This window comes from Peromyscus leucopus, chromosome 4, assembly GCF_004664715.2.
Source record: "Peromyscus leucopus breed LL Stock chromosome 4, UCI_PerLeu_2.1, whole genome shotgun sequence".
Taxonomy (NCBI): domain Eukaryota; kingdom Metazoa; phylum Chordata; class Mammalia; order Rodentia; family Cricetidae; genus Peromyscus; species Peromyscus leucopus.
In genome coordinates this window covers 147397964-147413265 of record NC_051066.1, presented here as the reverse complement: position 1 = coordinate 147413265, position 15302 = coordinate 147397964, and the positions used below count along the sequence as shown (strand labels likewise).

Below are 15302 nucleotides of genomic sequence, written 5' to 3'. Positions count from 1 at the left end.
GCGACTCTCCAGGAATCTCCCAGGCCCTCGGGACCAGACTGGGACTGCTGAGAGATCCAGCTTTATGAACTGAGCAGTTATCTGGTCCTTAGCTCTCCAGTCTGCAGCCAGCCACTGTTGGACTATCCAGATCCTACATGTAAGCCATTCCAGTCTGACCCCTTTGCTTAGGTTTAAAGCCCAGGTCTGTTTCATAATCTTTTTTTTCTTCCTTTTAATTGTGCACCCTCCCTAGAGATCAAACCATGAGAGGGCTTCACATGGCACCAGTCAAGTGTTCTACTAGCCAACAGGCTTTCTCTGTCTGTAAAGGAACAGACAAACAATACTTTAGGCCCTGAAGGCAACAGTCTTTCACAGGTTCTCAACTCAGCCTTTTCAGTACAGAGGCACCAGCAGCAACAAAGGAATGGCTATGGCTGGGCTCCAGCTGAGCCTTACCGCCAAAAGTGGGCGGCAGACCAGACTGACCTGGCCTGGTTTGCTGATCCCCGGACTACAAGGAAGACTTAACTATTCTAAGTGGAGGCTGAGGGCAGAGCTCAGCAAAAGACTAGCACATGTGCAGCCGAGTGTTTGATCCCTTGCATAGGGGTAGAAAGTTAAAGGAGACAAAAGAAGATGACCAGCGAGACCCAGGTCTTTAAACCGATGCAAAGTTCAGGTTAAAGTGAACCTATACACCTCAGTTATCATTCTGTACTCTCAAGTTATTCCCTCTGTGAGCTGGCCTATAACTCAGGTACTCGGAGTAGAGTGCAGGACTCTGAAGTCAAGAGCCGAACCCAGGAATAAGGTCAATCACAGGAAGATCGATCCTAGCTACTTGGGAGGCTGAGGCGAGAGAAGCACTTTGAGGCAGGCAAGCACTAGAAATAGTTTAGTAACCGGGACTCCATCTTGTTTCACTTGGCAACCTGGGAAGGTCCTTGACCTACACTAACTATTCACACACACCGCTCTCTGCAAAATGCACCTAGCAACCTGTTGGCAACTCAGGACCCCATCTGACCAGGGTACACACACACCCTACTCTGAACAATGGAATAGGTTTCTCCTTCCCTTAACAACCACCAAACTGACAAACACTATGCAGTCATATTCTTCTCGTGTCCAAGCACAAGACAAGAAAGGCAAATCTGGCCTGAACTAGTTTTAGAGTCATGTACAACCAAGCCCACGTGTGTCCTCAAGCGAACTTCTAGGGAGGCAGGACTCCCCTATAACTCAGCTGCATTACAGAAAGAGGCATGCACAGCAGTGGGGAAATGATCACATAAACTAATCTATTAATCAAAATAACAGAACCACCCAGACTACTTCCCTAGAAACCAGTCCCTCCTTCCTCTCGGCTCCCACAGAAAGAAGCCTCGGGCAGCAGCTGCCTTCCTGGGGCCTGCCGCTCTCCGGCAGTGCGTTCTCGCCTGTGCTTTGCCTAACCCGTGGCCTCTGCAGTCTCTGTGGGCTTTTATTTCATTTCTGAATCCAATGACAACAACCTGAAGCACTAGGCCAGACTCTGACCACAGACACCTGCTTGAGCCCAGAAGTTGGAGAGAAGCCTGGGCAACACACTAAGACCCTGTCTCAAAAGACGGAAGCCGTGGTGGGGTGGGGCTCGTTGGCAGGGTGCTTACCCAGCAGGTGTGAGGCTCAGGGGTCCCCACAGAGAACGTGAAGGGAGAAACGGGCAGGGTAGAGGGGGAAGAAAAGGAGAGAGAAGCAAAGCAGCAGCAGGGCGGAAGAAAGGAGGAAGAGAGGGAGAGAGAAAAGAAAGGATACTTCTGAGGAGACTTGACAGAATTTTTTAAACTGCTCAATTATCTTTGTCTGAGTTAAACAGACACTATCCAGCCAGACAGTGGTGGCACACATCTTTAATCCTAGCATTCAGGAGGCAGAGGCAGGTGGATCTCTGTAAGTTCAAGGCCAGTCTGGTCTATAGAGTAAGTTCCAGGACAGCCAGGACTGTTTCAAAGAGAAAACCCTGTCTCAAAAAAACCAAAAAAAAAAAAAAAAAAAAAAAAAAAAACCCAAAACAAAACAAAACAAAAAAATTCACAGCATTTCAAATTTCATTCCTAATTGAGATGAATTATGTATCGAAACAATGCACCTGCCCTCCTCCAGGGGAACTCTTCAGTGACTCCATTCATGAAAGGATAGCCACTGGGGTTCAAAAGCAGCCCCCTTCCCACAGCCCCCTGCTCACACAGCCCTCCAACAACCTCCTCCTGAGCGTCTCTCTTCCTGACAGGCACTTAGCTTTGGCAACAGAACAACAGGCCCAAGACTAAGACAGCACAGACCAGGAGAACCCATCTCCGGATCTCCGGATCAGTCAGTGTGACAGAGCCTCACTTTTCATAGTTCCTTCCTCTTCCTCGTCCTCCGTGTTGATCACCATGGTGCCCAGCTGGGACGGCAATGTGTCACTGTGCTCAATCATAGTATTGGCTCCATCACTCATTGTACTGGCTACTCGCACGGTGCCCATCTCATCACCAGCGGCTCGAACCATTGTGCCAGAATCCATCTCATCCTCCTCCTGCAAATCAACAAATTTGTTCAAAAGATTGTTAACTTTCTGAATTACTGTTACTCATCTTGGTGCAAGCATTCCTGGATTTGATCGGGGACTATGGGGGTCCAGCCCCTCGATAGTCCCCTCCCAGGGTCCGGGAAGAATCTACAACTAGCTGATAATTAATCTTTGATGAAAAGAAATGAATCTGTGTACACGAAACTCCTTAGTCTATATATTTTATAATTCTGTGTCAGTTACAAGCTTATATTCTGCTCTCATATTTAGCTCATTTCTTGACTGATTTCTTTCTACACTTATCTGCAGTCCCCTCTAGGTTCTACCTTAATTCCTTCATCTAATTCTGCCCCTTCTAGGTTCTCATCCATCTAGTTCTTTCCCATATCATCTCTTCTCCCATCTCCTTCTCTCTCATCTCGTTCTTCCTCATCTTGTTCTTCCCCATCTGGCTCTTCCTCATCTTCCATCTCGTTCCTCTAATACTCTCTTCTAGCCCTTCAGTCTAGTTCTTCCCCATCTCAGTTTGTTCCTCTCAAGTTCTTACCCATCTAGTTCTTCCATTCTCTTTTCTCTTCTCTGTTCTCCATGTGCCCTGGAAGTCCTGGTGTATATATATACACTTACAAGCAGTATTCCCTTAGTAGTGCAAAGCCAGGCTTCCAGGGTCAAATGGAGGGGTGATAAGAATCACATAGGGAGGCAATAACTGTTAATTATCATTTGCAACCCTAAAGGGAAGTGACTAATGGGGAAATGAATTAACTAAAGGCCAAATTCAGGTAATATCTAAGAAGAGGGTTCTTATGTGCTCAACTATAATCTTGAACGTGATTGGTAGAAAATGTTAAGAATCTATAAGTTGCTAGGTCAATGGGAGAAAATAAAACTGCCTTCTTTCTTCCTGTGGCTCCTATCTGTCCAAGCTATCTGCGTTTTTTTCTGTAGGGTGGGGGAAAGTGTGCTTGGTCGCTAGGCAACCTGTGCACAGCTAGATGCCTCTGGTGATAGTTAAAGGAAGATTTGGAACTAGAGGTAAGGTTTGGGTAAAGAGGAAGTTAAGCTTAATTGGCATATCCGCCAGGCCTTCTCAAACAGGTAGCCTGGATGCTTAAGTCTGTTCTTAGAGAGCACAGAGGTATCTCTGATAAAGTACTCTCCTCCATCTGGGGATGGACCTGGCCGGATGTTGCCAATGATGATAATTACAGGGAGGCTTGAACTGGGGTTCTGGCTGAGCATAGCTGTCAGTGCAGAGGGTTATCTAAATATTCCTAGAAGCGGTTAGGTAAGGAGTTAGCGGTCTATAAAGTTAGTAAGGCTGTAAGAAAGGAGGGTCCGAGCTAAATTGTGTAAAAACGTCCACCTGACCTATGCAGTGTCTCCTTGTGGAATTTATCTTAGATCAGGAGACTTGCATGTGGACTGTTATTACTGCTAGTCCTTGAAAGTGGCCAAGGGAGATACCTGATTCCAAAGAAAGCCTTTCCTGAAGCTGTTCTCCAAATACCTGGAATGTGTATGTCCAGAGAGTGATCAGTCCACTGTTAGCCCTTCTTAGGGAAAAGTCAATTGGGAAAACTATGAAGGCACACATGATTTTCATAATAGAATACAGCTGATATATAACAAGCCAAGTAACACCAAAAACTCCTTGGAATTTGGCTTCCTCCGGAGGAATTCCCTGATCCCTCCAGGCAGTAACTTTGACATAACCAGCTGAGCTCTTATGATATATTCCTGCGGCCCACAGAAGATTTGACACTTCTCCAGGTTGTATACATACCGTGGAAGCTGAAAAGCACACATTTAACAGGAGATGATCATAAAGTCACCCATGTGACTAGTGCATGTCTAAGCTAAAGGACTTTCCTCTTCTTCCTTCTCATCTAACTTACAGCACAGACCTAAAGAGCTGACACGTACCCTTCAATCTCTAAAGCTGTGATGACTCCAGAATACAGTATGAAAATTTTAAAAGAGCTTGGTAAACCAAGTCTCCAAACTGAGGGATATGTCTCCCTGCCCCTCTCTCTCAAAGATAAACTGGATAAAAGATATGGGGGCAAAATAGTAAAATGTAGGTGTTCTGAGAAACACTGAGTAACAGGCAAACAGACCCACCAAGTGTCCAGTGACACTGAATGAGATTGGGACAAAGTGCTGTTAGAGTCTCGAGCTCCAGGCTTCCCCACAGCAGCTACTTGTCTCACTTCTGCGGCAATCATGACCTAACAAGCATTTACTCCTGAAGCCACCGCAACACCAGCCACTCACTGAGTTTTCATCATCGTCCTGGTCCACCTCCCGCTGCTGGGCTTCCTGGCGCTTCAGTTTCACGTCCATGGCTTCGTTAATTAGGTCTCGCAGTATCGACACTCCTTTGGCACTCTTGACAAATGGATGCTTGTGTAAATGCAGAACAAAGGACACAGCTTTACTTTATTTATTTATTTATTTATGTATTTATTTATTTATTTTTGGTTTTTCGAGGCAGGGTTTCTCTGGGTAGCTTTGCACCTTTCCTGGAACTCGCTTTGTAGCCCAGGCTGGCCTCGAACTCACAGAGATCCTCCTGGCTCTGCCTCCCGAGTGCTGGGATTAAAGGCGTGCGCCACCACTGCCCGGCTCACAGTTTTACTTTAAAACAGTGCATGGCACACAGCAGAAATCTGGCAATATCTGTCATATAAATCAGTGGATCTAATTTCTCTCTTCACACCTGGAGCAACTAGGCCACAGTCACTTGACGACTCTAAGGAGAGAGACGACCATTTGGACCTGTGCCGTTCCTCTCCACCTCACCTGGAGGTTCTTTTTGTCTTTATTTCATCTACTACATCAGTCCCTATATCTAATTCAGGTTGCAGGCCCGGGGCAGGCACCTTTACCCTCCGAGACACCTTACCAGTCACATCTTCTGTGTTCGCTGCTTTTGTGGAGCAACAAGGAGCCCCAGCAGTTAGAGCTACACGTAGAAATTCTTTGCACGAGTTATGTACACACACTTACTCTGGCAGTACCCACGTTCCCTCCCGGTTCCCCATCACCAACAGGGCAAAGGTCTCCAAGCCTTTCTTAGGTACTCCAGAGACTGAAAGGATGCTTCAGCACATGGCGGGACTGCAGAACAGAAAGCTCTTCCACAAGCCTGTCATCATCACTCCTCCAGGAAGATTCGACAACATACTTAGAAGAGCTAGGTCACTAGCAAGGATACCATGTCACCTTGTTCTCTATACTTGCAAAATATGCAAGATCATTTCCTTCCACTCCTCCCAGATGCACGCACATCTGGCCTGTTATGACTTGACATCAGTCTTGAGCCATTACCCAGCCACTGCTCTTCCTGGTGGGAGAAATTTGGTTCTGAGCTTCTTACTGCTCTTAAATAGCTGAGCAGTGGTGGTGCACACTTTTAGTCCCAGCACTTGGGAGGCAGAGCCAGGCAGCTCTCCATGAGTTCGAGGCCAGCCTGGTCTATAAAGCGAGATCCAGATCAGGCACCAAAAACTACACAGAGAAACCCTGTCTCAAAACAAAACAAAAAAAACCTAAACTCATTCGTAATGTACTTCCTTCCGTTACCAATATGTTCTTCAAGTTAAGTTTTTTGTTTTTGTTGTTGTTGTTTTGAGACAGGGTTTCTCTTCGTAACAACCCTGGCTGTCCTGAAACTCGCTTTGTAGACCAGGCAAGCCTCGACCTCACAGAGATCCGCCTGCCTCTGCCTCCCAAGTGCTGGGATTAAAGGTGTGTGCCACCACCATCTGGCAAGTTAAGTATTTTCTATGCCCTTCCATCTCAATAGTTTTAAATCTCCCTCGCAGTATGGAATATCTTATACCTCATTCCTACTTCCAAGCAAGTGACGCAGCCATGTGTGCATGGCATGGAGAGGTGACTCGTACCTGTAGGAGCTGAGTGGCTGTGGCTCTCTGCTCAGGGCTTTTGACCAGACACTGCTTCACAAAATCCATGAAGTTGTCTGACCACAGCTCAGGCTTACGGAATGTGGGAGGAGGGTTTGTAGGAATCATGAATATTGCCTAGTTAGAAAAAAAAAAAAATAGGTAAAATGAAAATGGCACTCCAATCTAAACAACTACATTTATTTGGTGAAAAGCTTTTCCACTTATCCACGCACAGTGTCCACGTGGAGTCTAGAAACCAGACTCTGATACTGTTCTCCTTCCCTTTCCCTTGCTCACATGCAGTCCTGCTCTAAACCTAACAATGTTGAACAACACCAAACAAACAAACCTTTCCCTTGTGTGTCTGCGTGGTAGTATTATGCATGTTCATGCAGGTGTGGATGCGAGTACATGTGCACATGTGCATGCATACATGCAGACCAAGGCTCAACCTCAAGCGTCACTCCTGAGCGGGACTGGAGCTCAGTGGCAGGGCAGCTGCCCCACATAAATGAGACTCTCAGCTTAATCCCCACTACTAACAAAGTAACAAGAGTGCGGCTCCTCAGGAACCATCAATCTTGTTTTTGAGTCTCACAACGATTAGGTTAGGCAGGCTGGCCAGCCAGGAGCCCTAGGAATCTACCTGACTTTCTCTCGCAGTACTGGGATTATAAATACACATCATCACACCTAGCTTTTTATGTAGATGCTAGAGAATGAACTCAGGTCCTCAGGCTTGCAAGGCAAACACTTACCAAGTGAGCCGCCTCTTTAGCCTCAAACAAATTTGGGACAAGGGGCAACCATACCATGTGGGTTTCAATGTGGAAAGACACATTGTATCTGTACCCTGAAGACAACTTCAGACCCATAGTTGTTAAACTCCCCTCCTTCAAAGCCACCAATGAATGTCAGCAATGACTCTAAGATCATCAACTAGAAGTCCTGAAAGTCACAGGGAGCTCTCAGCTTGGCCACACCAAATGATTTTCGTTAATCTTCATGTCTTAATCATGTGTGAAGGTGTGAGTATGGGGCGTCGGGTGAGGAGAAAGAGAGTGTATGTGTGTGGTACCAGGGACTGAATGCAGAGTTTAGGGATGACAAACAGGATGTCTGCCACTCAGCTGTTCTTCCAGTCCCTCAAATCCTCACTGTGCAGAAAAGAAAAGCTAAAAAATCAAGCTACTAAAACAGAGCACAATTAAATTCTACTTTATAAAGGTTGAGGTTATTACGAAGGGCTGGAGAGATTGCTCAGTAGTTAGTATTACATACTGCTCTTACAGAGGGCCCCGAGTTCAGTTCCCAACACCCTTGTCAGGCAGTTCACAACCACTTCCTACTCCAGCTTCAGGGAATCTGACATCCTCTCTGGCCTCCAAGGGCAGCACACAATTAAAATAATAAATCTTTCTCTAAAAAGACTACTAATTGTTGAATTTTAAATGATGGAAACCTCTACTTTATGCAAAATAAAACCCTTTACATTAGACAGTTAAGTTGTATTCTTTACCTAAAAGTATAACATGTAAACCCTCCACTCTTCGCCTCTTCAGTCCCACAAAAAAAGAAAGAAAGAAAGAAAGGAAGGAAGGAAGGAAGGAAGGAAGGAAGGAAGGAAGGAAGGAAGGAAGGAAGGAAGGAAGGAAGGAAGGGATTTGTCTTTAGGCATATGAATACTTTTTAAAAATTCGAGGCCAGCCTGGTCTGCAGTGTGAGCTCCAGGACAGGCTCCAGAGCTACAGAGAAACCCTGTCTTGAAAAACAAAACAAAACAAAAATGCTCATCTTTTTTTAAGATTTATTTATTTATTATGTAATTACGTACACAGTGTTCTGTCTACATGTATCCCTGCAGGCCAGAAGAGGGCACCAGATCTCATTACAGATGGCTGTGAGCCACCATGTGGATGCTGGGAATTGAACTCAGGCCCTCTGGAAGAGCAGTCAGGGCTCCTACCTCTGAGCCATCTCTCCAGCCCCCAGTTCAAGTCTTTTAGTGAAAGAATAAGTTAAAGACAAAGAACTAGCGGGGGGGGGGGGGGGGGGGGGGGGGGGGGGGGGGGGGGGGGGGGGGGGGGGCTGGGGAAGGCTGTGCAGCCTCTGGGAAAGAGAGGGGCGGGGACTACTGGGGGGAGGTGGGGAGGTGCAGGGGAGTCCTTTCAACAGAGCTGTGTGTTCTTTGACTGAGAAAAGCCTGGGAACTCCTTAAGAGTATGAGTATTGAAGAGGTCGTGGGAGGTGCAGCCTGTGAGCCATAATGCTGTAAGAGGACACAGGATGCAGGCTGAAGAAAACACAGCCACCAGAGAAGTCTGAGGATTCACAAAGCAAAACACCTACAGAGATCAAGCGTGAAAAAGACAACCTGTGAACCAAAAGCACACTGAAGAAGACACTGTAGTAGGTACTATCTGACACCTGGTGACCCAAAGGGGAGTCACAAAAAATGATTACATGGAAAGCCAATGTTTACAAAGCTAAAAATGTAGTTGCAAAGTGTATATAATGTATATAATATGTAAGTTGATCTACACACTTCTATAGCCTATGTCCTTCAAGGAGACTATCAAGACACACACTCTAGAATTTAAAATAGACTAGATTCAAACTAATGCGAGGGGAAGAATATCACCTACAGAAGCATTTATCATTATATAAAAATTAGCTCATTTCCTGTTTGGAATATAACCAAGGAAGTTGCCAACTAACTTCCTACTGATAACCAGTAACCAACCATCCAACTGGCTGTCTCCTTACCCGCATTGGATGGATATCGGCATATGGGGGTTTTCCTTCAGCCATTTCTATGGCGGTTATTCCCAGAGACCAGATGTCGGCCACGCAGTTGTACCCAATTTCCTGAATAACTTCAGGAGCCATCCAAAATGGTGTTCCTATCACTGTATTCCTCTTTGCCATGGTATCCTAAAATGGAAAAGGGAGACCAACACAAAGCATGAAAACTACTGAGAAAAAAAAGTTTGAACATTAAAAAATGCTTTGTTTATGCTCAGTAGTACAAGAGCGGCACAAATGTTATGAGAGCAACCAATTACTGTTTGCTTAGATTTAGCTAGGGCTCACTCCATGAGATGGAACCCATACCCAATACTGTCAAGTGAGGCCAAGAACCTAAGACTAGCCATCAGCTCTCCGGCCGGGAAACTTACTTCTTTTTTATTCTGCTAAATGGACACAGCAATAAAACAAGTCCTAATGACCTATTGCTACACCCATAAATCAATGCATCTCTCAACCATCACCAGAGAGGCTTCTGCAATCAACAGAGACCACCACAACTGGACAACACGCAAAAAGTTGGGACAATGTCCCACCCCTAGTCAAGAAGCTATTGGCATTTAAAAGCTGCTGGGAGAAGGCAAATCAGTTTTCTTCAATGGAGTGACACTGAGTATATCATCCATACTTCAGGGCAGGCCTCATGCTCAGGACTAGCCAGCCAATGCATATTGGATTCCATGTTTTCTAATGGTTTTGCTTCCTTGGTTGTTTTCTTTTCTTTTTAAGACAGAGGGAAAAAAAGAAGTTGGGTGGGTAGGAAGGTGGAAGAGGACCTGGAATTGGGGAAGGGGAAGAATATGATTAAAATATATTGTATAAAAGTCTGAAGGAGGGGTTGGGGATTTAGCTCAGTGATAGAGCGCTTGCCTAGCAAGCACAGGCCCTGGGTTCAGTCCTCAGCTCTGGGGAAAAAGAAGGCTGAAGGATCGGGGGAGGGGGGGGAATCTGTGGGTGGTATGTACAGTGAGTAGAAATTTTCTTAATAATGAAAAATGAAAAAAGTCTGAAAAATCAAATAAAAACATTTTAAAAAGAGAAAGAATACCTTGTACTTGAAACATACCTAAAACAATACTCGAGACATAATGAGACAAGTCACTAAAGAAATTCAAATGGCCAAGAACCATAGGATTCTCAATCAATTATTAAAATACAAAATTATTAAAATTAAAAAAATTTAAATCAATACTGACAAAAACAGGAAGTCAGCAACTGAAACACAAGGTTACTGGACCATGAGATGGTACAACCTCACAGACAAACTGCCAATATTTAGTAAACTTTTAAATATCCATATTTTTCTATTCAAGTATCTTTCTAGAAATTTGCCGTGCACAGAAGTACCCCAAACAGATGCAGATTGTAGAATGCTTGCAATAGGGAAGAAGGACCAATTAAAATGACTATCAGGCCTGTAATTCCAGCTACCCAGGAGGGCCACCGAGCAAAGGGATCCAGACTGGCAGGCAGCACTGGGACCCCATCTCAATAAATATATTTTAATCACCACAAAGGTACCTAACACTCATAACCTGAGTCCTTGGGGAACTGAGGTAAGAAGATCACTGACAGAATTCAAGGCCAACCTGGACTACACATGAGCTCCAGAATGGCAGGGGCTCTAGAATGAAACCCAGTCTCAAAAACATAAATAAGTAAGTCCAACCACAGTATCACAAGCCTTTAATCCCAGCACCCAAGAGGCAGAGGCAAATGGATCTTTGTGCATGCGTTCAAGGTCATCTTGGTCTACATAGCAAGCTCCAGGAAAGCAGGGCTACCTAATGAGACCCTGCCTCAAAAGGAAAAGTAATATTACAATAGATACTCATATACTGAAATGCTACATTAAAAGTTCTCTAAGAGGCAGACATGGTAAATGCTCATCTATAATCCAAGTGCAGGAGAGAGAAACAGGAGGATCTTAAGTTTGAGGCCAGCCAGGGCTATACAGCAAGCCCCTATTTCAAACAGAAATAGGTATGGAAAATGTGTAAGATATTGCAACACCAAAAAACAGTTTACAAAATGATGAACAAAATAATAATCACAACAATGCAACAACCAGTAAAAAGAAACGCCCCTGTGTAGCAGAACAGCAGCCTAGAGCGATAAGCACTACTAACAGTCACATCTAGAAGGCAGAATTACTCATTTGTCTTCTGTCTTGCAGATTTATGTAACACTCCCTTGGTTTATATGTGCAATTAGAAAAATCATTTTAAAGTTTAGATATAAGAAATGGTACCAAGTTCAATCTGTGGTTTGATGAAGGATCTGCGGCTACAGCACACACTACACTAATAAGCACGTGCGCTCCCCCAGAGTGGTGTGGTCCTACTGAGAGCCTTGCTGTAACTGACTCAGCACAGAGAGAGGACTTCCAAACGCAGGCAAGGATGCAAAAGAGCCTCCCTGTCCCACACGTCTGAAGTGTGTTCGACCTCAGTCGGGAGCAATGACAGGCAGCACTTCTGAACTGACCTCACACTGTCCATCATATATAAAAAAAACAAAGGGGGGCTCTCCGAGGCTCCTCTTCTAGAGAACCTGGGTTCAATTCCCAGCACTCATATGTCAGCTCATAACTGTCGAGTTCCAGAGGATTCGACACTATCACACAGACATACATGTAGGCGAAACACCAATGTACATGAAATAAAAATATTTAAAAAAAAAAAAAAAAAGAAACCAACAAAGGAAATAACTTGGGCTTAATCATTTCCTCAGCTCTGAAACCTCAAACTTGCCAGGATGTTTTCAAATGGTGATACCCAAAGTTGTTTTCACTAGATTACTTCAACCAGAAATGGATACTCACATAATGGAAAATGTTTTGAAAATTAAGGAACCAGTGCATCCTAAACTCCAATTAGATCTAAGTTACAGAGTTACTAAGTATAAGAGAGCAACAGAGAGTGTTAAATCCAGAGAGAAACTGTGGCACATAAACTAAACGTGCACACACTCAAAAGCCAGTCAGATCCATATGCCACACACAACTTAAAATGCTTTCAAACTAGCATGAAAAGGACAAAATATCCCCAAACTACAAAGCACTGGCCAAGTGTGGTGGAGCATGACTTTAACCTCAGCATTTGGGGTAGAGGTGGGCAGATCTCTTTGATTTCAAGGCCAACCTGGTCTATATCAAAGTTCTAGACCAGCCAGTACTACATAATGATACCCATAAATAAAAGCACTGAAAACTAGGTAGCCATCTGTAAAACTCTAAACTTAAATTCCTACCTTACGCTTTCACTAAAATAAGTTCAAATAAGTTAATCTTCAAATAAAAAACAAACCCAGTGGAATCCTGAAAGTATAGATGAGCTGCTACATGATGCTGGAACAGAACACCAAAGACAAAAATCTAGAAAGTAAGGGCAGGTTCAGTGGTTCAGAGCACTCCCCGGTCTTCTGGAGGACCTGAACTTGGTTCCCAGAACCCATGTGGAGTGGCTCACAATCACCTGTAACTCCAATGTAATCCTTCTGGCCTCCACAGGCACCTACACTCACACACAAAAATACAAATTCAAAACACAAATTTGAGACTTCTGTGTTTTTTTAAACCCATATCAAAATAGAGGACAACTAGCAAAGGGAGCCATTTCAACCATAGCAAAGAAGTAACAATGTACCAATGTCTTAGTTCTGGGTTCACCCTTCTAACAAACTTGTGTGTGTGTGTGTGTGTGTGTGTGTGTGTGTGTGTGTGTGTGTTCACTCTTTTAACAAACTTTGTGTGTGGTCTGAGTATGTGTGTGAATCTGAGTGTGTGTGTTCACCCTTCTAACAAACTTATTAAGAGAGTGTGTGTGTGTATGTGTGTGTGTATGTTCACTCTTCTAACAAACTTTGTGTGTAGTCTCTGTGTGTGTGCATGTATGTGTGTGAATCTGAGTTTGAGTGTGTGTGTTCACCCTTCTAACAAACTTAGTGTGTAGTCTGTGTGTGTGTGTGTGTGTGTGTGTGTGTGTGTGTGTGTGTGTGTGTGAATCTGAGTCTGAGTGTGTGTGTGCTCACCCTTCTAACAAGCTTATTAGTGTGTGGTCTGAGTGTGTGTGGGCAGGGGTGTGGGGGAGGGAGGGAGGGAGAGAGAGAGAGAGAGAGAGAGAGAGAGAGAGAGGAGAAGGAACCTGAGCCTGCCCAGCCCGTGGAGGTCAGAGGACAACCAGTGGAGCCAGTCTCCTCCTCCACTGCAAGCCAAGGGACGGAACTCAGGTTGTTAGGCTTGCAAGCTTGGGCCTTTACCATCTGAACCATCTCTCGTGCCCAACAAATGGGTGTTAGTTCACACTTGTAATCCAAGCACTCTCAAGAGATTGAGGCAGGAAGACTGAGAAATTTCAGGACCAGGCTACAGTGAATTCTAGGCCAACCTCAGCTACAGGATGAGACTGTGCCTAAAAAGGAGGGAAAGAAGCCTGGAATGATTTTGCACACACTGGGAAGGCAGACGGAAGTAGGGGTGTATGTGAGTTTGAGGCCAGCCTGTTTTACACAGCAAGCTCCAGGCCAGCTAGGAAGGACTACACAGTAAGACCACACCTTAAAAATAAAAAAAATAAAATAAAAAATGTAAAGGACATTATCCTAAGGACAAAAATCAAAGAAATGCTTAAAAATGTAAGCATCCTGATGTCTGCCACAGAAGGATCTTGGGATGGTGGGACCTTGGAAAACAACATCAGCGAGCACCCAGTATGCACAAGGGAAGGGAGTTCAGCGAACCACGGCACACGGCACACTCACACATGAGAGCCCAAGCTGCACCAGAAACGATCGAGAACCAGTCATGTGCTGCTGCTAACCCGAGAGCTGAGGCAGGGGGTGGAGTCGAAGGCCAGCCTGGGCTACAGAAGACTGTCTCCAAAACAGAAAAAGAAACTAATTACACATTTCTGCTAAAGATGACAGACTGAACGAATACATCTTCTTTTCACTTCTTCCCAAAACCATCTGAAAATGCAAAGCCAAGCCACAAAATTCTAAGCTGGGAGGCAGATGGCTGGCTGAACAGTAACTAACTGGACAGACAATCAAATGGACTCTTGAGTCAGTCACTGGGAAAACTGAGAACAACCTAGTTCCAGCACAGACCCTTCCAAAGGGCTTACAAACTGTTGGCATTGAGAATGATAAAAGTGGATCTCACAACAACACTGGATTGAAGAACTCTGAAGGATTTAGAAAGCCAGGCATCTCGGCTCAGGCAGCTAATCCCAGCATTCAGGAGGCTGAAGCAAGGGAACCAAGAGGTCCAAGCCAGACAAGGCTGTACTGCAAAGCCCTTTCACAAAGAGAAGTCAACACATACAAAAGAAGGACAGCCAGGGGGGGCTCAGCAATTAGGAACGCTTCCTACTCTGTCAAGAGGACCTCAGTTTGGTTCCCAGCACCCACGTCGGACAGCTCACAACTGCCTGTGACTCCAACTCCACATGGTTCCCACACCTCTGACCTCCCTCCCACGGGCACCCACACTCACGCCCATGTACCCATACAGAATATATGCATACACATAAACAAAAATAATAAAAGTAAGGCAGCTGTGGTGGCACATGCCTTTAGTCCTAGCACTTGGAAGGCAGAGGCAGGCAAATATCTCAGAGTTCATGGTTAGCCTGGTCTATATAGCAAGCTCCAGGCAAACCTTGCTACATGGTAAGACTCTGTCTCAAAAATAAAAAATAATAAAACATTTCAAATAAACTATATAAAATAAAATGAAGCAGCTCTCACATGAAGGAAAAGGGCTTCCTTTGCTTGATCTGCATTAGACTGGACACTCACTCCCTAGAGAGAGAAACTGAGGACCCCTGATAGTGAAGTTGGGGGAGCACTGTGAATCAAGAACAATGTTAGCCTTTCTACACTAAATTCGAAGTTACCCTCACCATCACCACCACTTCCCCAAAAACAGCCAGCCGGGCTGCAGCATTTGGTAGGAGGCCAGTCAGAGAGACCTCAACTTATTAGTACTGGAAGCCCAGATGGTTCATTATAGACTATGGTTGCACGTTTGAGTC

General features: G+C 44.8%; 1 protein-coding gene across 2 annotated transcripts in view; it reads right to left on the bottom strand.

Annotated features, from left to right (window-relative positions):
• Stk4 (serine/threonine kinase 4) overlaps positions 1 to 15302 on the bottom strand; it is a 99685-nt gene that overhangs the window by 63213 nt on the left and 21170 nt on the right. For both annotated transcript variants that reach the window (XM_028868445.2, XM_037205530.1), the window contains 4 exons: positions 9223 to 9390; positions 6454 to 6591; positions 4820 to 4948; positions 2362 to 2548 (listed from right to left, as the gene is read on the bottom strand). In XM_028868445.2, coding sequence (XP_028724278.1) covers positions 2362 to 2548; positions 4820 to 4948; positions 6454 to 6591; positions 9223 to 9390 — 622 coding nt within the window. The remainder of the gene's footprint in view (positions 1 to 2361; positions 2549 to 4819; positions 4949 to 6453; positions 6592 to 9222; positions 9391 to 15302) is intronic.